The following is a 23,590-nucleotide window of genomic DNA, read 5'->3' as shown; positions in this document are numbered from 1 at the left end:
AAAGAATTTTGGAACAGAAAATATTCTTAAAACAATAATCTAAAAAAAAGAAGTGTATTAAAGTTAAAAAATTGTTTTTTATATGTCTTTCACTAAACACAAACACAGTTTGGATTCATAGATGGTCATTCAACTACCCTAGCTTTATCAAAGTTCAAAGAAAGTACATTGTCCTCTTTTGAGAAGGTAATGCTGTTTGTGCAGTTTTATTAGATCTGAGTAGAAATTTGACTGTGTAGACAGAAAAATATTGTCAAAAAAGTTAGAGTATTATGGAATAAGAGGGAAAATGCTTAAACTATTGGAATTATACCTATCTGAAAGAAAACAGCTTGTAGATTTTGCTGGGTACATATCAACTTGTAAAAGTATAGACATAGGAGTGCCACAAAACTCTGTTTTAGGTTCCTTATTGTTTTTTGTTTATATCAAAAATTTACAAAACAATACAAACCTAAAAGTCTTGAACTTTGCAGATGACACCCTGTTATATAGTACCCTGAAGAAAAGCACTTATCAACGAGATAATATATACTTGAACTCACAGTTGGAAAATGTATCAAAATGATTAATCAACAACAGGCTTAAACTTAACTTAAATAAAACAAGGAACATGCTCTTTCACCCTGGTAAATCAGAAGTATGGAAAAAAACTAATTTAGATATAAAAGTTTGTAATTCATCTATATTAAAGGTAAAAAATTATAAGTTTCTTGGTGTTACAGTTGATAGTAACCTCAATTGGTCTGACCATATTGAAGTAGTAAAAACTAAGTTATTGAAGACAATAGGTATATTATACAAAACTAGTTACTTTTTAAATCAAAATTAATTGTATTATATCTTTAATTCACTTCTGATTATTCATATAAGATATCGTTTGTTGTGTTGGGGTAGGGCGAGTAAACTTAAATTACTGAGATTGATAAACTTATAAATAGAGCATTAAGGTGCATTCATTTTAACGGTTGGAATGAAAGTATTAACAGTATAAAAATAATAAACAATGAACTTTACCGCAAGATCAACAACAACAGCATCCGAGACAATCCTACGACCAGTTTCGTCCTTATTAGGACTCATCAGGCAGGAATAGTCGCGAGAAACCGCTATTGTGATCTTAAACAAGCGGGCTTAAGTACGAAGTACTGAAGCGATCGTTTGTGGGTAAAGTTGAAAAAATGACTTTACCCATTTTGTTTTTAACTTTACCCACAAACGATCGCTTCAGTACTTTGTACTTAAGCCCGCTTGTTTAAGATCACAATAGCGGTTTTTCGCGACTATTCCTGCCTGATGAGTCCTAATAAGGACGAAACTGGTTGTAGGATTGTCTCGGATGCTGTTGTTGTTGATCTTGCGGTAAAGTTCATTGTTTATTATCGATTGCATAAAACATCTCAACTTCGTTGATGATGGCCGAAATAAATACTGGCAGTATAAAAATAGAATGGAAAATATTAGATATTGAAAATATTTTAAAGTATGAGTTAGGATTTTTTATTCACAAATTTAAAAGAAATACTTTGCCAGTTAACTTTAAGCCTTACTTTACCAAAGTAAATAAAATTCACAATCATTCAATAAGATTTTCAGAGACAAAATATTACATCCCTAGAGTAAATAGTCTTTATGGTTCTAAAACCTTATCCTATCTTGGATGTAAAGTATGGGAAAATTCCAAGAAGCCTAAAAGATCAGAGCTACCTTGGACTCTTCAATCTGGACTGAAAATTGTTTTACTTAAAAATCAATCAGATAGAAGTCAAACTTAATTTTCTCTATACTTTTTAACAACTAAGATAAATTTGTGGTATTGTTATATATGTAATCTATTTTTGGGCTGATTGATGGTGGTTTGACTGGGTATGAGCAGAGATGGTTTGGTTTTGGTTTTATAAACTTGGGATTCATTGTTATTGTTTAGTCTCCATTGACAATATGGCTAAAGATAAGTTTGTTTAGTTTTTATTTTACTTAACTTAATTTTTATATCAATTCATGAGTTAGATCAGGGGTTAGCAGGTCAAAAAAGGAACGATTTTTATGTGCTTTCAAAAACATACTTAAGGATAATTCTTTGGTAATTTCCTAGGATGATTTTGCACCAATATCAAAGCAAAAATATTTTACACTTTACAATTTTACATTTTGATAAGACAAGTATAGAGTTTAAAAGCTCTATATTTAAACTATACCTTAATCATTGAGACCTTAAGGTAAATAAAATGAATTTTTGATTAAATAAAGCTACCGATCGAGGGTAAGGGTTAGAGGTAACAGTGATAGTAAAGATAAAAATAACTAATAGAAATTACTTAAAAAAATAAAACTGAAAGGTAAATTAATTAAAATCAAAACAAACTACCAATCGAGAATAAGGGTTAGGGGTAGCAGAGATAGTAAAATAATAAACTAATAAAAAATATTATGAAAAAAAAAATAGAAAATAAATTAATAAAAAAAAAAGTTACCAATCAGAAGTAAGGGTTAAGGGTAACAGTGATAATAAAAAAAAACAAATGATAAAAACTATTAAACAAAAGTTTATTGTCCAAATTTGAGTTATTGTGTTCCCTATTTTTCAATTTTATACTTGTTTTGACAGAATGTAAAATTAGAAAATTGATTTTGGTGCGAAATCATCCTAGGAAAATACCAATTTTTTTACAAAAAAAAAGGCTATAGATTATCCTTTGAAGATAACACTAAAACTTTATTTTTGTATTTTGAGAATAATAAATATTAATCAAGATGAAAAAAAAAAATTTGGTGCGGCCCACAGGCCGCAGTTTGCCAACCCCTGAGTTAGATGAATAAAGATTTTTTTTAGAGGTACAATATTATATTTAGCTATTGTTAATATTTTAAAATACATTCACTTGTTAGATTATTAATATTATTATTTAGAAAAAAAATACAGCTGATGAGTCCACTATAGAAGTAATATATTTCTCAAGTATGTAGAGTATTATCAATTTGATAGTATTTATGTTTTTTTGTGATTTTTTTTTGACTAATATAAAAAAAAATCCTTCATCCATTATCAAGTTTACTCTAAAAATGTAAAAACTTGTGATGTCCCAACTACCAAGTTAAAAGAAACTATTTATTTTAATTGCCACCTTAAATTAAATAATCTTAAGTTTACCACAGATGTTCTTGTGCTAAAACTTTATTTCAACTAACGGCGTTTCACTGCTCTCAAATAAATTTAAGAACAGATCTACGGAGTCTATAAAATGTTAACACACATTAGAAAAAAAAAGCAGAAAAAGCATGTATAATTATGTATAGTGTTTATCTAGGTAGTAACTATAAATCTCTGAGGAATGCTGAATCCTAAGAAAAAAAGCATATTTGAAGTACTTGAGTTCGATGGTTCCCTTAAAAACATCCCTTTGGCGAACAAGCACACTTATCAGGTTAACCATAAAGTCCATTTATAGTTACTACCTAGATAAATACTATACATAATTATACATGCTTTTTTCTGCTTTTTTTCTAATGTGTGTTAACATTTTATAGACTCCGTAGATCTGTTCTTAAATTTATTTGAGAGCAGTGAAACGCCGTTAGTTGAAATAAAGTTTTAGCACAAGAACATCTGTGGTATACATTCCGATAAGCTTAGCTTATCAGGATCTCCAGGATTTAACGCCTTATAACGTTACATCTTATAATCTTAAGTTTAATATGTTAAGTTATTATAAAATCTTTACACGAGATTACATATAAATTATAAGTTCAAACTTTAATTATGTTAAATTCTTTTTTTCACTTTATTTTTAGGGTGGTAAAATTAAACAGTTTAGCATAACATATGGAACAAAAATACTTTAAGGTGTCTCCCCTTTTATAGTTTTTTATAACTTATTTAAGAGACGACTGTAATAAGGTTTTAGTTTTAAACATAGTTTTTAGTGTTTTCTATTAAGTTCACCGCAAATAACGTTAATAAAAACATGTAAATGTTTTACAAATGTATTAAAAAATTCTATTGCTCTTATAAAAGTTTAACTTAGTCGAAATATGAAGATGAAAGTAAATGAAATATTTAAATTGATTTCTTTAAAAGCAGGTAAATTTATAATTAATAAATATTAAAAAACCGATAACTTTAAGAGCTTATTTTAGCTTGGATTTTTTTTTTTTATAAGATCAGCACAATTTATTATTAAATTGAACAGTCTGTTTTTAATTATATTAATTTAAGTTAAATAAAAGTGAGAAATGATATAACCTTTTTTTTTTTTTTGAGTAAATCTAGTCCGATCTGATTAAACGATTGGTGACCAATAAAGTTTACAGTGGTGTAAACGTTAAGTATAAATATTAGTTGAAATTTTAAAAATAATGAAAAATTCTTGGAAAATCTAACAAGAACTACATTTAGGATACTATTGTGAATTAGCAAAGTTTTCTTTGATTTAAAACGCTAACGCACTAAAAATTTCTTTAAAGTTTTTAACAAATATTGCTGCAAAGTTTTATTTTTTAGTATTTATATTTACTACTTGTAAATATTTATTTAACATTTTCTACTATTATTTAGGGAACATGCTTACCAGAGCTTCCAGATTTTAGTATAATTTCTTAATTAGATACACTTCAGGAAAAACGTAAGTTGTTCTTGTAATTACGCAAATAAACGAAAAAAATAATACTCTATTAGTACTAAATCCTATACACAATAAAAATTTTTGAGTTTTTTGCAGTCGAAAACACAGGTTAATTTTAAAAAGATAAAACTAATATATATTAATATTAATACAATGCGTTACACTTAAAGTATAAGTACAGAGTGACTTTAAGTCAATTGCCAAAAAAAAACTTATGTATTGTATAATTGAAACCGCTTTTACGACCAGGTATGGTAAAATTTGAAAACCACTAATTACAGCTGTTTTATCGCTATAACCAGAAAGCTTAAGTCACAAACATAGCTATTTTTATTTCTCATACTTTACATTGGATAAAATTACATAATTTAATTTTTATTAATTTTGTTGTTATAAACTTACTATAATATTAACTTACTTAAGTTTCAATTTACAATGTACTAAAACAATTTTAACACCTTGATTGTAAAACTAAAACAGTTTTTAATAACATTTTTACATATTACCTTATTTTTTTTTTTCATTAACAAAAAGTGAAGTTCTTCTTAAATTATTTTTAGCTTAAAGTTTTGAAAAAACAATAGAAAAACTTTTAAATATTTTGAACTTAGTTTCCAGTACACAAGAACAAGATTCCCAAATCCCAATAATTGGTATGATCAATCCTTTTGTTAAACTTGAGCTTTGTCTCACAGCATACAAGAGTCAAGGTTTCTGCTCTGCAGACTTTCGCCGATGTTTTTGTTGATTGAAAATTCCCAACATAATCATTCATCATCAAAATCACAAATACTGTCCGGAGTTGGTTTCTGTTTGATTTAATTAGTCTTTTGAGCTCCTTCGAATGAATTTCTACTTTTGATTAATTCTCGCTTTTCCGCCCAATATCAGTTTTAGGTTTAAAAAGTATAAAAATTTAAATTAGATTTCTGTTTTATTATGAACAAGATCAAAAATTTAACAAAATAAAAAAACATAAGACTATTATAATAACAAACTTATAAATCAGTAAAGTGGTGTATTACAACTGCCGAGACTTTTTTTTATAAAGTTAAAGCCAGTATTGAGACTTTACTTTAAAAAAACTTTGAATAAAATAAAAAATACTGTACAGATATTAATAAGGTACGCTCCTTGAACTAAAGCATAAGTTTGTACTTTTCGAGAGTATATATCAATTTTTAGACAAATTTTACTCTTTTTACACAAAACAAAAGCTAATATATAGGTTTTTAAACAAGTTTTTACCAGTTTATATATAGTTTTTTCTTTACCAGCATGTTTTTTCTCACTATACTATTTCAAATAATAAATGTCATATATTTGCATTAATCATACTAAGATAGTTTTTTGTTTATGAAACTTAATTGTTTTTAAAAAATGTTACAAAAAGTTTTAAAAAGAATATTTTACTCACCTCTTTTTCGATTCTCAATGCGTACTTTACGCTTATGCATAACTTATTTAAGTAAGTGCTAAGAATATCGATCGAATAAATAAAACATGTGCTACCTCATCAAAAAAAAGCCTAGACACGACTTTGGAGACTAAAATGTCGTGCAATAAAAGCAAGTTTTTTTTAATTTTAATTTTTTTCAATTTTTTTTGTTTAGTTTAAGACTTGTTAATTAAAATTATAATAAATTTTGTCAAATTTATCAACTGTATTAAGTTCAGACTTCACAGCATATCTTTCAACCAACAAATTCACCATTTCTGCTAAAAAAATCATTTTAACTATGGTCGATGTAAACAATTAATTTTAAATAACTAGACATAAAATGGAAATTATTGTTTTTTTTTAAACATGATCAAATTTAAAATTAAACTCGATTTTTTAAAGTTTTTTAAAGTTAAAATAAACTTAAAAAACCATTTTATTTTAAGCCTTATTTACTGAACCTTATTTATTTTTAATCTTATCATTAAAAACATATTTAATTTTTGTCAAAGTTAATACAGATGTTAAAATATATCCAATAAAAGTGTAGTGCGACTCGAAAACCGAATTCTTCGTGCACTAGGTCCAAGAACAATACATGTTGAGCGTTTTTTTATCGTTCAATAAACAATGAGTAAAATATTGAACTTTACTTTGTTTAAGTTTTACAAAAAAAAGATCTTCCATAAATATTTTTATAAAATAATTTTCTTAAGTGTGATAAGTGTTATTAGTGGAGTAGCTTAGTTCCAATTCGTGCTCAATCCGAACAAATCCTTTTATCAAACCTTATCTGTATTTATAAATAAACCTACATTTGTAAACATTACTTTGTTATAGTTCATTGTTTTCAAAACGTATCCATTGTCTTGTTGTAGTTTAATAAGTATATTATTTTTATTGTAAATCTTTTTTTGGAAAGTATTTTTAAAGTTAATTTACTTTTATTTTATTTAATTCAAATTTAAATTCAAATTCAGTTGTTTTATACAGTTTGAAAATTTTATAAGTATTTTAAAATTGCTTGAGGAGTTTTGATAAAATGTTTAAAATTTAAGTATTACTTTACCTTAGTCTAACAACACATTCAAAAACAAGTTTAAACAACTACATTGAAGGAATTTGTAAATACAGTTCTTAAATGCATTTAAATTTCTTCAGTCTAGTTTTATAATATAAAAAGCTTTTAGTAAACTATAAAACCACAAAAATTGCTGTTTGAAAAAAATAATTTTAATTTAAAAAAGAAATATTAAAACGTTTTCAAAAATGTGATCAAGTTAACTCTATCTTTTATTTTAACAAATTTATAACTTTATTTCAAAAAAGTTACTAAACAAAGTTTCTATTTATAGCAAAGTTTCAGTTTTTTAAATCAGTTTTTAGTTTAACGTTTTGTCATGTCTTGGATAAGATGTTATCTGCGGTGTGCGATTTAATAACCGAAAGGATTTCTTGTGCACCAGGTAACATGTTAAATATTTTTGACGTTTTTATTTTTGTCGTTTAATAAACTATAGTTACGGTACCCAATACTAAATAAAATGTTTTCGTAAAATATATACTTTTCAATCATTAGTAAGATTCATCTTTTTTTAGTTAAGCATTAAAACACAGTAACTATATACTATTTTATATAAGTTTTTATATAGTGTTATACTACAATATTACTATAACTTGAGTTTAATTCGACTTTAGCATTTGTACTAAAATGGATTATTTTATAGTGATATCGCGCCAAAACTATTAGAGCTATTGAATATGATGCTAGAAATTTACAATGGAACTTCAACAAGCTGAAAATCCTTGTGCAGAATTACATACAAACTATCTTTATTTTGTTGTCATTTTACAAATTGATAGCTTTTAAAACAATTGTTAATCTTGTTTTATGTTTACATATATTTTAATTTCAATAATAATTTGTTTATAGAAGCAGTTTGAGTTTCTGTTCAAATTTTAAGTTTTTAAGCAAAAAGGTTTCTTGTAGTGACTTACTTTCTGAAAAATTTTATATGCTTATAATTTAAATTTAAATTCTTTGTTGCTTGTTGTGTAAGAATATATTATTAATTTTCTTTTTAAAGTATTTTTTAATTTAGCTTCTGGTAGTTAAAAAAATTGAACTATAGATATCTATGCTGAAAAATTGATAAATTATCACTGTAAAGCTTATAAGTCTTTTTAACGAAGTAAATTCATTTTTATTAGAGTTTTCTGATTCAATTAAATGAGTTCTCAAGATATACCAGCATCTTCACCATTGGTGGATTCATCTCCTGTTCAGTACGATGAGAGTTCTGAAAGACCTCAACAAAGTTTTGATGTCACTTCTCCACCATTAGGTTGTTATATTTTTTGTGTTTATATTAGAGTACCAGTATTATAACAAAGATTAAGGGCATAGGGATAATAGGGCATAAACACCCTTTTTTGGTTTTTGATCATATTTTGTATTGTTTTTACTAAGCTACATTTACATAGCTACATACAAGTTATATTAAAAAAAATTAAAAAATAAAAATCTTATAAAAAAATTACTTAAAAAAAAACTTATTTTTTGTTTATTTTTTTTATAGAATTTTTTTTTTTTAATTTTTTTAAATTCTGTTTTAACATAATTTTCTAAATATATCAAGGAACATTTCCTAAAAATTTGAGGTAGTTATCTCAAAAAACGTAGGAGGAGTAGATTTTTAGTGAAATAGTCTATTTTTGCTGTTTTAGTTTGCGCCTCCCATAAGAAACCTATTGTTGCCCCCGACTTTAACTGGTTATATCTCAAAAATTATTTTGAATTTTAAAAATCTGTAAAAAGCAACTTGTAGCTTAGTAAAAACTATATAAAATAAGATCAAAAACCAAAAAAAGGGTGTTTACCTCCCCCCTATGCCCTTAAAGTACATTCTTTACAAATAAGTTTTTCACAACAAACCAATTAAAAAAACAAATTTTGAAATAAGTTTTTTATAATGAAAAAAAAGTTTCAAGCTCAACCCTATATTATGGTAAAAAAAAACTGTTGCAACTTATTAGGAATAATTAATTTTATTAAAATTAAAACTAAGTGAAAATTTGGTAATTAATGCACCAAATCAAGCTGAAATTTTATTATATACAATGTCTTTTTAAACCACAATTATAGGTTAAAATTTTGTATTTTCAGGGTTCGTGCGCATCAGGCTAAATCAGTTTTTTTGAAAAAAGTTGAAAAACGTCAGGCTAAATCAGTTTTTTATTTAAAAATTTGAGAATATCAGTTTTTCTCAGTTCAAGTGCTTGAAAAATTTTGATTAAAAAAATTTGAGAAATCTTTTTAAGATCAAATGAGATGTGAATTTATTTCTAAATAAAGATTTAGTTATTAAAGACAAATCAGTTAGTATTTGTAAAAAAAAAACGCTTAAAACATTTGTTGAATCTTTAAAAATTTCTAAGAGTCTTCATAATTTTGTTTTGAGTAGATTATATACGTCATAATTATGAAAATTTATTAAACTAATACAGTTTAAACATTACAGTTTAGTTCAACAACTTAGCTGTTTGTTTGAATTTTAATACTCCTGTAAGCGTTTCATTTTGAATTTAAATAAAACACGACATTTCACTTCGTTTTAATGTAAATCTTCTGGTTATAATGTTTTTACTTAGTGATTAATTAAATTAAACAATTGTAAACAATTAAGTTATATCTAAAACTAATTTTAAAACTTATTACTGAATTTGTTATGTTAAGAGCATAGGGAGGGGTCAATCACCTTTTTGACAATTTAGTCTTATTTTATTGAGTTATAACTAAGCTATGAGTTGCTTTTTGCAGATTTTTAAAGCTCAAAATATTTTTGAGATAAAGCTGGTTGAAGTCGGAGACTATAATAGTACTAATCAAGACCCCCCAATACCTAAAATTACTTCTAAAGGGGATTTTTTTACTTTGAAAAAATGTCAGGCTAAATTGGTCTCAGTCAGGCTAAATGAAAAAAATTTCGCGCACGAACCCTGATTTTATAGATACATATATAAAATTAAAATTATTCATTGTAAATTAATAAAACTTAAATATTTAATCACTTTCATTTTACTATATAAAGTTTATAATTGATTATATCAATAGTTTACATTGATTACAATATTGAGAAATAAAATAAATAAGATAATTCAGTTTATAAAAATAAATTTAATTCTTATTATGTATTCATATAGCTTGTTTAAAACAAAGTATTGTTTTAGATTGAACATATTACCCTTAAAACATTTATTTTTAGCCCAAAACTATGGTTAAAAAAGACATTAAATACAATATAATTTCAGCTTGATATTGGTGCAACATCATCCTAGGTAATTAATGACAATTTTACTAAAAGTCTATATTTTCTTTCAGTTTTTAAGCAATTGTTTTATAAATTTTTTAGTTTATTATTTAATAAATTTTTAACAACTTTTAAGAACAGGTTTTTGAAGCTTTTCTTACTAAAATAAATTTAAACAAACAAATTTTATTTATTGATTTTAATTTTGGTCATAACATTTTTAAAGCTTTAATTTCAAAAATACTCTTCCTAGAAGATGTTTGTAATATTAAAAAGATAATTTTCTGAAAACTATAGTAAATTGCTATAAAAGTGAAGACAAAGATAGAATTTTAATTTTTTTTTTTTAATTCTGAAAAAATTGGTTGTCAAAGTTACAGTTGTATATATTTTTTTTACTCAACTGGTTGCATTTATAATTTATTTGTTCTATAAAAATTTTCTTATATTATATACTCTATGCTTCAAGAGAAAAAATCAATATTAATTTCTGTTAAAAAAATGTTTGTACCAGGCATTGTTAGCTCATAGTAAAATATTTCAAAAGACAAAAGATATTTGACAATATTTTATTTGTTAAGTATATATTTAAGGTTATAAGTTTATTGAGATAAGGTAATAATTCTTTACTTAACACTGATGAAATTAGGTCTTACTTTACTTATTTTCTTACCCCTATAAGTTGTATGTGAATTTTACTTGCAATGAGGCAAGCTAAGTTAAATTAGATTATTAATTTGGAACGTTTTACAAAGTACAAGTAAAGTTTATCAAGAACAATGTTATTATATATTTTTTTGCTACCATTAGAACTCTGCTTAGCTTTAGAGAGTGGTTTATACTTGTTGTATACTTAATTAAAAGCTAATAATGTTTGAAGTATTAGTAAGTGTGTTAAATTAATAAATTTAAATGAAATATATTTAAAGTTTAAGGTGACTCAAAAAAGAAAAATTAATAATGTTATTTAATAAAAAGCAATGTAGAAATTAACTTTTTTTGTTGTAATATTGTTACTTATTTATAGAGAATGTTCCATCCAATCAACAGCCAACAAGTATGGATATGAGTTCACCTATCCTGTACAACAGTCAGACTCCATCCAGTTTAAGAACTCCAGGAGCTAGAACCCCTCCATCAAGCAGAGGTGTTACTACTCCAGTAAGATAATTTTTATTACTATTGCTTTTTTTTATTTCTATTGGTAGTAATTTTTTATTCACCGCAGTAATTTTAAACTAGTTTATCAATTCATACTTAAGCGATGATTGTATATAAAATAGTTATTTTCTCTGTAAAATAGATTAAAAATTTATTGCTCCATATACACATTTAAAAAGTAAAAATAAAAATACTTCACCAAAAAGTAACCTCAAAACTATTATTAAATATTTAACTACAATTTAATTTAAGTTTTTATATGAACTTTAATTAAAAAAACATAGTAATCAATATAAGATTACTTTATTTTTTACAACAAAATTAAAAATTAGAATTGTGTGGTTTAGTTAAGTAAAATTGCATGGTTTAAAAAAATTAAGTCTGCAAATACTTTTGCAGCAAACCAGTATCATTGTCTTTTTATGCACTTAATATTTTGCATAAACTTCTAATGCACTTTGATTTTTATATAATACAATGATTTGAGTTTTAATTCAAGTAAAAAGCTATCTGTTCGAGCATACATGTCTACTATGAATGTGATTTGTTTAGATGAGGAGGCGTGTTGATTTGGGGATGAACGAGAACACGAGGACGATCCGTGTGGAGCAGGACAATGATGACAGCGACTCGGACACTGAGCAGGGCAACGACCCCAATTTGGTGATATGGGGCACCAATGTGGTGGTCAGCAAGTGCAAAAAGGAGTTTGTTAAATTCATTCAGAGGTTAGCTAGTTTAAATTAATATTCTATTTCCAAATGTTAAATATTTAGTTACTAAAATACTTAATGAGAAGTTGTATTTAAACTTTTACAAATAAAATTTTTGATAAACATTTTTTGTGATAGCTTTATTTGTTTTAGTATTCAATTGAAATAAACTAGTTATTTTTTTGTTTTAATTACTGATTTCTATATTTTCAAGACTACAAATATTCTGTATAACACTTAAAAGTTGAATGAAAAGCGTGCAAAAAAGCACAAAAAGATAATTTTTTTTATGAAATTTCATATATTGTTCTAATTAAAATTAGCATACTCTATAAATGAATATTATTGTATTGACATAGGTTCTAAGTGAGATGGTATGTTGAGTATAAATGAAATAATTGAATATTTTTTAAGTTTATTAAAATATTTGCCATTAAAGATTTTGAATACTAGTTGTGTTTTTTATTAGTATTGTTTAAATTGGTTTATACTTTCAATAGTTTATAATTATAATTTAAGTCCAAAGGTTTTAGTATTTAAAGCAAAAATAAATAATTTTCTAAAATAAAAGGAGTATATTTTTTATCACTAATTAAAAAAAATTGTACTAAAACTTACAACGCATATGTCACATAGTTTAAAAAGTAAAATATCTATGTTTCTTTTTAACTGCTATATAACTTTTTAATAGCTTAAATAAAACTAGATAGTTTTTGTGTATAAGTTTGGAATTTTTGTATATAAATAAATATTTATGTAAGAAGATGTTTTCTATATTTGAACAAACAAGATACCAAGCCAGAAGAAACATTTTACAAAAAACACACAGGTTCAAACTGAATAGTGATGACGAGCTTCCTTACTACATGAAGAAACTGGACGAGGTGGCCCTGACTGAAATTCCGTACTTGGATCTCGACTGCGGTCACCTGAGAAACCATTCATCTGATTTGTACAGAAAACTCATCTGCTATCCCCAGGCATGATTTATTTTTTACAGCACTATATCTATTGTTTATGAATATATGACTGACTTTGTAGTTTTAGAATATTGAAGAAAAGTATTGAAAATATTTTGAGTTTCACACTCTCATTTTTGTTTAACTTGCATTACTAAATTTTCAAAAAAGAAAAAGAAGTTTTAAATTTAAGTTTTTTATTTACTATAATTATTAATTATGAATATGACTCACTTTGTAGTTATAAAATATTTAGAAAAAGTTGAAAACATTTTAAATTCTAAACTGTCATTTTCGTTTGACTATTATTACTAATTTTTCAGAATAGAATGAAGTTTTCAATTTTTAAGTTTTTAAACGTTTAGAACCGTTTTGATGCGTGTATAATATATTATTTTAATGTAATAATTTATATATTTTATCGAGAGTAGTATTTTTTTTAGTTAGTAAATGTAAACTATTTAGTTATTTTTTTGTGTAAACTTGTTATTTTCACAGGAAGTTGTACCAACTTTTGACTTGGCTGTCAACACAATATTCACAAAAAAATATGAAAAAGTTGTCCTAAATCACCAGATACAGGTTACCATTAGTTTTGAATATTTACTGGTTTATATTTTTCTGTAAAAATACACTAGATATAATAGAATATATAAATAAAAATACATTACATCTAAAACAGAGCAGAGCTTCTTAATCATAAGTCAGAATTTTTCTACCAGTTTTTTTTAAGGACTTTGAAAGCTACCTAGTTCATATTTAATTTATTTTCAAGTTTTAATTGCACATATTCGAAAAACAAAAAACTGGATCAATTTATCTATCAATCTATTTTAAATAAGAAAAACAACATACCGTAAGTGTAGGATGTACAGTCTGATAAATAATCCAACTGAGTTTTTATTTTTCCATTTTGAAGTGAAAATTCTAAACGATATTCTTTTATCATTAAAAGCGTTTGTGTGAGCTTATATAACTTTAAGTTGTTTAAATAAACTTTTTAAATAAAGCACAATTACCTGTAAAAACACATGCGAGAACTCTCAATATTTACTCTGATTATCACTAATACAGGTGAAGCAGTTTTTAACTCTATTAATATTATTTAACACTATTTATAGTATAAAAAGCATTATTAAAAGTTTTAGCGTATTATTTCAATTATATTAGGATTCTTCATAGTATATGTTATCACAGGTGAAGCCGTTCAACGCGCAACGAACGAAGAACATGAGAAGTTTGAATCCGCAGGACATCGATCAGATGATCACAATTAAGGGGATGGTCATCAGAACTTCCACCCTCATACCTGAAATGAGGGAAGGATTCTTCAGGTTGGTGTTCAAAAATTTTGAAGTTTTTTGATTGTTTATTTTCATAAATTCTGTTGCAAATGTCGAAAGGTTTTCTCAGATAGTTATACTTTGGTATTAATAATTAATTTGAAAATAAAGTCTAATTTTTCTATAAAGTTTGTTGTAATGGTTGGATAGAGAAAAAAAATCTAAAAAGTAAATAAAACAAACAATTTAAATACTAAAAGGAATTGTTTAACCTTTCAATAGGGCGTATTACGCGAATTGTGTCTCATGTTGATATATCATATAAGAACCAGTATTCAACATTATTTTTATAGATAGTAGCAATTTTAATGCAGCATTTTAACATAAACTTAAAATTTTCAATCACACGAAACAGGTGTAGCGTGTGCCAGTATGAGATGAGTGTTGAAATAGAAAGAGGTCGCATAAATGAACCCAACTGCTGCCCGAAGTGCAAAACTCAATTTTCTATGATGCTCATCCACAACAGATGCTTCTTCACTGATCGGTTAGTGTTACTTGAATTATACATTCATACAGTTATATTGTTGAATGTTATGAATCATAATTATAATTATATTGTTGAAACTACTTTATTGAAGTTTATTTTATTGATTTTTTTTTTGAATATTTGAATACATATTTTTGATTTCCAAAGTAATGCATAAAGTACTGTATAATTCAATGATATATGTTAGGTAGTTATTATATTTTATATTAACTCTGCCTTAATTAATATTGCAACCATTTAGTCATAATTTTTTATAATGGTCCATATATTGATAAAATATGAATTTTCTTTACTTAATTAAACTAAGTTTAACTAAGTTGTTTCTGTGTGATTGTTAAAAAAGGTTAAATTTTGCACTCTAAGAGAGTCTTATTACAAGTTTTAAAATATTATTTCCTACAGTTTTTTGACATTTAGTATTCATTATTTATTTAAGTTATATAAATAAAAATGTTTAGCAATTGATAAGGTAAGTATAAATAAAATTTCAGATGCAGCTCACTCTCAAGTAAAAAACCTCGTTTATTTTATTAACACAGTTTTCTAGAACCATGATTGTAAAAAGTTATCAAAATCCGTGTAGGATTTGTTATATAAACAATCTTATAAACTTCACATCTCATATTATTTTAAAAGAAAAGTAGCAAATTTGAAAGAACTAAATACTCTCAAATAAATAAGTGTTAAACTGCACTGTATGTAATTTATTGATTTTTTTGATCATGACTTATCTAAAATTGTTTGTATATCATTTTTCATCATTAACATTTGCATCTCATTCACAATCGAGCAATGACAAAGTTTTTCATAACTCTTTTGTTTGACAACAGTCACCGTACGGTTAAGCTATAAAATGTATTTAAAATTGTTCGTACTTATCATTAATAACAGTTGCATCCTATATATCTCACATCCGTGTAATACTTGTTGTAACAAACTACCAAATACAAATTTATCGAGAAAATTAATCAACGTCATAGACAAGTCTATTATTACGTCACAGGCAAGTGGTGAAGCTGCAGGAGTCGCCTGACGACATGCCGGCCGGTCAGACTCCCCACTCGCTTCCCCTGCACATCTACGGGGACTTGGTGGACCACGTCTCCCCCGGCGACAGGGTGGAGGTGACCGGCATATACAGGGCGCAACCATTGAGGGTCACTTCAATACAGCGGTCGGTGAAGTCGGTGTACAGGACGCACATTGATGTCTTGCACTTCGAGAAGAAGGAGGACCGGAGGAGCAAGATGATGGAGCAGGCCGGAACTAGCGATGAACACGTTAGTTGGTTGAATTGATTGGAAAAATTCCTGTTTGGATTAACTTTCATATATGTTTTATCAGTTTTGCAATGTAAAACTCTACACTAGAATTTTATTTGAAATGAAATTTCAAAATTATGCGGAAATTCAAACCAATAAGTTCAAACTCAAACCACAACACAAACTTATAAACATTGTAGTTCCGCATCGATCGAAAGAGACTGGATCAGATCAAGGAGCTTTCAGAGAAGCCGGGAATATACGAAATGCTGGCTAACTCTGTAGCTCCAAGCGTCTACGAACACGAGGACATCAAGAAGGGACTCCTCTTGCAGGTTTCAAAAATAATTGATACTGTTTAATATTTTAAATACAATCTGATTGTTTTTTCAACTTTTAAAATACGTATACTTAACTATTAGTAAAAGTTTCCGTGGTTTATATTTATTTATGTATGTAATAATTTTTACCATTGCTTTTAAAATCACATATTTAAAGTTAGTTATTGTTTCAAACGGTTTTTCACCAGTTTTTATTATTTATGTATTTATTTAGTTTTTATGTTTTTATTTATTTAACTAATTAACTTTTTTTTTTATTTTTACTAAGATATGTATTGTAGTTAATATGTTAAAAAACTTTAAAAACTACTTTTTGTGTTTTTAAATCAGTAAAACTCTTCCAAAACGATTTTTTTATTTACATAAAACAACAACACTAGTATATACTTTTATTTATTTATTTTTAAAAAAGTAACTGAAGTTATCAAGCAAATTACAAACAGTTGTTCGGAGGATGCAGGAAGGAGCTGCGGAAGGAGAAGGAGAGAGGGGAGGAGCAGCACGACACGAAGGAGGGGCTGCGGGCGGACATCCACGTTTTATTGTGCGGCGACCCGGGCACCAGCAAGTCCCAGCTGTTGAGGTACGTCCACGAGAAGCTCGCGCCCAGGGGACAGTACACCAGCGGGAAGGTAGAATTGATTAAGTAGAATAAGTATAAGTATAAGTAATAACTACTGTATAAGTAGAATTGATTTATATAGAACTTATTATGAAATATAACATTATTATAATTAGTCTGAAAGTGTAATTAAAATTAGCATTGTCATAAGTTTAAAGGTGTCTAAGTTTTTTTGACGTCTAAAAAGTTAAGACAGTTGTTATTAAGAGTAAAGGTTGTTTTTTATATAAAATAGACATTAGTTATTCTTAATTAGCTTTATTTTCAATATCAAATAAAGGGATCATCAGCTGTGGGTTTGACGGCGTACATCACAAAGGACACTGAAACGAAACAGTTAGTAATGCAGGCTGGTGCCCTGGTTCTTTCTGATAACGGAATTTGCTGCATTGATGAGTTCGATAAAATGAGCGATAATACAAGGTAAGTCAACAAAAAATAAATTACTTAACATAACTTGAGTATGAAGTTTTTTAAATTATAATAAAATTTATGATTAAGTTTTATTAATCATGGATGTACAACTACATTTAAATGTTAGAAGTAAAATTTTTCATTACTATTAATCCAAAACTGAAATGCACTTTATATTATACACACATTTTCCTAAAAGATCTAGTTTTGTTTAAATTTATATACTAACTTGATATTGAAAGCAAATTGAAATAACGATTTGCATAGTTAAGAAAACTATTTTTTCCAAACAATGTACAGTGCAAACCAAAAAAGCTCAACTAACTCAAATTCAAAATTTTAGGAGTTATTGATTTTATATTTTAAAATAAAAAGAACTGTACAATTAAAGACAAATATTATTCAAACTAATTATTCTACAGATCAATCTTGCACGAAGTTATGGAACAGCAAACGCTCAGCATAGCAAAAGCGGGTATAATCTGCCAACTTAACGCCAGAACGTCGGTGTTGGCAGCAGCTAATCCGCTGGAGTCGCAGTGGAACCACAAGAAGACCACCATCGAAAATATTCAACTTCCCCACACCCTCATGTCCAGATTCGATCTCATATTTCTCATGCTCGATCCGCAGGTTTTTGATTGTCATGTGTTCTCAATAAATATTTTGAACTTGATATCATTTTGTTATCTTTTTACGAAAATGTATGTTTTAAAATAGAATTTTCTTTTGAAAAAACTTAATACTCCTTTTTGAATAATTGTGGTTACTATCAATTTAAATTTTTTACAAATTACTGTCAATTCTCTTATAAGTGAATGTATTTGCAGGTATATAACTAACTAAATATTTTAACTTGTTTTTTTATCAAACATACAACTGAACTGTGTAATAACATTATGTTATACTTAATCTTTCTTAAGTCTAAGTTTTACTACTTAAATAGACCTAAATTGTTTTTATAGTTCTTTATATAAACAATAGACCATAAACAATTCTTGAACGATGGCTTAAAAAAGTAGTTTAAACTTTCAAACAAGTCCAATATATGAGATTAATTTAACTTGTTTTAATGAATCACTCAAATAAAAAAGTTTTCTCAATTTAATCTCAATGCTTTTTTAATACTATTATAAACAGTCCATTTAATACTACACCAAAACTTTAATTTAAAACAAAAAACTTCATCATAACTTTGAACTAAATTTAAGACAAAAATACTTACAAAAAGACAAAGTTATCAACAAATTATACAGTTATCTTCCTTTATTGTACCAACATATGTTTCTGTGTGTCAACGAATCAACACATTTCAACTGCGTTCTGTAAAAAATAATTAATAATAATAGAAGCATAGAATAAAGTAGGTGTATACATGTTTCATAAAGATAAAAATAAAATAATTTCTACAGATTTTTACAGGTTAATAGTTAATAATAGGTAAAATACTTTATATTAAATACGACTGTTTACTTAACCTATTATAAAGTGTTAACCTGTAAAAATCTAGAAATTATTTAATTTTTATGAAAACATGTATACACCTACTTTATTTATATTCCAGTAAACTTGTTTCACAAGGATCTTTTGTTAGCAAACGATTAAATCTATATTTTGAACAGTTATTCTAACTTATCTAAATACAAATATAGTAAAAGTGATTTTTTTCTTAAATACCAAATTTAAATAAAACTGATTTTAAATAAAACAATAGTTCCTGAATAAACTTAAAGACTCTCAGTGAGAAGTACTACAGGAGATATATATTTATGTATATATTTATATAAAAAAAAACAACTAATTTTCGAATCGTTTACTTAGTTTCAATGCTTTGTGCATATCTTCAGAATTATTTATTTATGTATATATATAATAATAAGCATTTAATCTCCATTTTATTGAATACTATGATTAAACGCTCTAACTAATAAAAACAAAAAAAAACCTTCATCACAAATTTTTTTTAAAATATTCAGAATGAGGAGTACGACAGGAGGTTGGCCAGCCACTTGGTGTCGCTCTACCACACCGACAAGAAGAGCGAGGAGAAAGACTTCGTGAGCGCGGAAATACTGAAGGACTACGTCGGATACGCGAGGTCGTGCATCAAACCCAAGTTGAGCGAGAAAGCTGGCCAGGAACTCATTCATGTGAGTTTAATATTATTAAATTAAAAAATAAATCAAATAACTAGGAACTCATTCACGTTAGTCTATTATTGTTTATCTTATATAAATTAAAATAGAATAAAGCGTCAAATAAAATAGACTATGGAATTTATGTAAGTTTTTTATTTTGAAATAATTACTTAATTGAAATAAATATTTTTGTGAACACACTGTGTACATAAATTCAACTTCAAAATGGCTCTTGCTTTTGTTTCTTCACTTAAATTTATTTTATTCGAAGTTTAAAAAATGCTATTTATTATATCATATGCTTACATACCTATAAAAAATTATACCTTTTTTTAAAAGAAAACCATCTGTTAAAAAACATCGTATAATTTAATTTTTTGAAATATTCTGAATCAGTCTTTAGTACTATCATTTTTGTAATCGAAATAGTTATAACTTTCAGTATGAGTATTAATTTTGACTTAATTTATTAGCACTAAACCAAAGAAACGAAAAAATCTAAAAAATAAGTATTTGTATAGAAGCTTTTAAGGTTTTTTAGCAGTAGTTATAGGCCTTAATTTCGAACTAAGTTTAAGAATTTTTTGAGTTACTTCTAAACTAGTAATAGGAGTTAAACATTGTTCTGTTGATAATAAACTGTAAAAATAGATAATAGAATAATCTCCTTGAAGCTGTTTAAGTCGAGAACTTTGAATTGTTTGATTTAACACAAAATACAATATTATATATTACTTTTAAACTTCAAATAAGCAAAAGTTTTCAACGTTTAACCTGATGTAACGTTTAATATACTGGAAGCAGAATAAAAATTAAGAAAAAAATTCAGCTTTAAACAATTTTTGGTCAATGCCAGCCCACTGTTGAAAGCTCTTGTATTCGGAGTTGTCGAAAATAATTTCAAAATAATAATAATAAACTAAGTTTTATAGTAAAATTAATTTTCAAGTAAAAACGAAACTTTTCAGTCCGATTATAAATCCTGTTGAAAATTTCAATTAAATAAAAATAAATGTATGACAGTTTTAAAAACTTTGTGTTTAACATTTAAAATTTGTATACAGGCGTACATGGACATGCGAAAAGTGGGGGGAGACGTCGGTGGTCGCAGGGGTCGCGTGTCGGCGTATCCAAGGCAACTGGAATCTTTGATAAGGTTGTCGGAGGCGAGGGCGAAGGTGCGCTTCTCTTCACTGGTGGAGGATTGTGACGTCAGAGAGGCGAAGAGGCTGTACAACGAGGCGCTGAAGCAGTCGGCCACCGACCCGAGGACCGGAATCATCGACATCAGCATCATAACTACTGGTTTGTAATATTTACAAAACATTATAATTAAATTTAATTGGTTAGAAAATATTAAGACATCAGCATCATAACTACTGGTTTGTAATATTAACATAGTTTTATAATTAAATTTAATTGGTTAGAAAATATTAAGACATCAGTATCATAACTACTGGTTTGTAAAATTAACAAAAATGTTATAATTAAATTTAGTTAATTAGAAAAAATAGTATTATATTATTAAAATATTAAAATAAATATTATCCGTACTATAACTACTAGTGAATTACATATTAACAATTTTTTTTGTTAAATTTGTATCAAATTTGGTTTGTAATGTTAACAAAATTTTATAATGAAATTTAATAATATTACATACCAATATTTACCAATTGTAATTAACAAATTTAATAATGTAATATTTATTTAAATGTAATATTAACAAAACTTAATAATTAAATTTGATTAATTAGAATATATTAATAAATATTATGAGTATCATCACTACTGGTATGTAAAATTAATAATTTTTATCTTAAAATTTAATAAATTTGAAAATATTAAGGGCATAGGGGGGGGTCCGACATTTTTTTTTACTAAAAATGTAATTAGATGTTATATGAAAGCATAAAGTACAAACTACAAGCCAGTTTTTATTAAAAAAATTTGATACAAACGTGTGGACTGCAAATTTATCCGGGTCATTTTTATTGGAAATTTAAAAAACCACTAAAAACCTATCTTCTCCTTCATCTTTTTGAGTTAGAGACCGCAAACTTTTAGGAAACGTTCCTTTTATATTTTATAAGACTTTGAATTTTGGAATTTTGAACATATTAAAATATAAAAATTTTAGAAAAAAAAAACAAAAAAAAAAGGTGTTTTTTTTATAAAATAAAAATTTTATTTTTCAATATTGAAAAATTCCTGCATTCAATCTTTTTAAAATTTAATAATACACGTTCTGTGAAAATTTAAAAAAGATTGCTAAAAGAATGAAGGAGAAAATAAATTTGTTAATGAAATATTTGTTTTCGCGATTTTGGTTTGCGCTTTCCATTAGGAACCTATTGAGGTCACCGATTTTAATCACTCATATCTCAAAAAATACTTTGAGTTTTTTCAAGCGGTTAAAAATGTCTTATAGCTCAGATAAAACTCTATTATATAAGATAAACTTGTAAAAATCAAGGTGGACCCCCTATGCCCTTAATATAAAAGTGTTATCAGTATCATCACCACTGGTATGTGAATTAAATGTTAGCATTAAAAAAAATAAATTAATTATTAAAAAATCTTAATTCTTAAATGCTATCGGTATCATAACTACAGGTTTGATGTTTTATTTTAGCTTTTTTTCAAAGTAATTAATATACTTATTTAAGAATTAAATTTATTAAATTTAAGTTATTGAATTATTTTGGTTTGAACATATTTTTGCGTCTTTAACAGTTTTACTTGAAAAGTTAATACACTTCAGGCTTCATACACTTCAGGGTTCATACACTTCAGGCTTAATATTTTTTTTTAAGTATGCAAAATTTCAAATTGAATTTCTAAAAGAAATTTTCTAAATATTTTTTTATTATGAGTATATATTATTAAATTTCTAACCAGTTATGTTCTTTTCAATTGTTTAAGGAATATTTGTACTGTAATGTGTCAGTGCTTAAAAACTTATATTTTCAATCAAGCTCGGTATTTTCCAGGGGCCGTGTGTACTGATAAAATATTTTGAAATTAAAAAAAAAGTTATAAGTAATTAATAACCGAAGCCTGAGTCAACTAATGTAAACCAGCTTCTACAAACTATTTTAATTTATATATAACACAGGAGTGAGCGCCACGTCGAGGAAGCGTCAGTTGGAGCTGAAGAAAGCGCTGAAGCAGCTGATCGAGGGCGAAAAGGGGGCTTCCCCCACCATGAGCTGCAAGAAGCTGGTTCAAAAGTGGCGGGAACAGTCGGACCAGCCCGTCACCCTGTCCATGTTCGACGAGGCCGTCCGCGGACTCCAGGACGACGACTTCCTCGTCAAGACCGGTGACGTCATCAGGCTGTGCTGATCATGACGTCGTGATGTTGAGTGACGTCACAATGTGAGGTCACAATTAATGTGAAGTTGAAAATAGTGATTCGTGGTAAATGTGAATAATTACAATATTTTGAAAGTTGTATTTGGTTACTTTTTGTAAAACTTTTAGTTAAATTTTTAAATAGTGTTCATTAGTTTGAAAAAAAATCTATAAATTAAATTTCAAATTTATAGAAAATTGTATTTTAGTTGCAACTTTTAGATTCTTATTTTCTCTTGTAATAATGCTTAGAAGTTTAGTTTTTATGCTTAAACTAACTAAATTTTGTTGGTTTATTTCGTTTTAATAAAGCTTAATAGGATACATGTTATTAAATTGAGAAAAAAAAAAATAGACTTGAGAGTTTGACAATTTTTTTTTCTTAAACATAGTGTCTAAGAGTCTTGAAATTTTAGT

At 26.5% G+C, this 23,590-nt stretch overlaps 1 protein-coding gene across 1 annotated transcript; it reads left to right on the top strand.

The window, feature by feature from the left end:
- The first annotated feature begins 8,275 nt into the window (after positions 1-8,275).
- Positions 8,276-23,225, top strand: LOC145842762 (DNA replication licensing factor mcm4-like). Its single transcript, XM_082950240.1, has 15 exons — positions 8,276-8,408; positions 11,401-11,534; positions 12,087-12,262; positions 13,077-13,227; positions 13,705-13,788; positions 14,404-14,540; positions 14,905-15,036; positions 16,043-16,319; positions 16,502-16,636; positions 17,086-17,274; positions 17,545-17,687; positions 18,101-18,311; positions 19,655-19,828; positions 20,881-21,121; positions 22,935-23,225. The coding sequence occupies exons 1-15, from the start codon at positions 8,294-8,296 to the stop codon at positions 23,162-23,164; spliced, it is 2,529 nt and encodes an 842-aa protein (XP_082806366.1). The 5' UTR covers positions 8,276-8,293; the 3' UTR covers positions 23,165-23,225.
- Positions 23,226-23,590: the final 365 nt, after the last annotated feature.

The sequence above is a fragment of the Thalia democratica genome, chromosome 8 (genome assembly GCF_965202585.1).
Source record: "Thalia democratica chromosome 8, ktThaDemo2.hap1.1, whole genome shotgun sequence".
Lineage (NCBI taxonomy): Eukaryota > Metazoa > Chordata > Thaliacea > Salpida > Salpidae > Thalia > Thalia democratica.
This window is presented reverse-complemented; position numbering and strand designations above follow the sequence as displayed.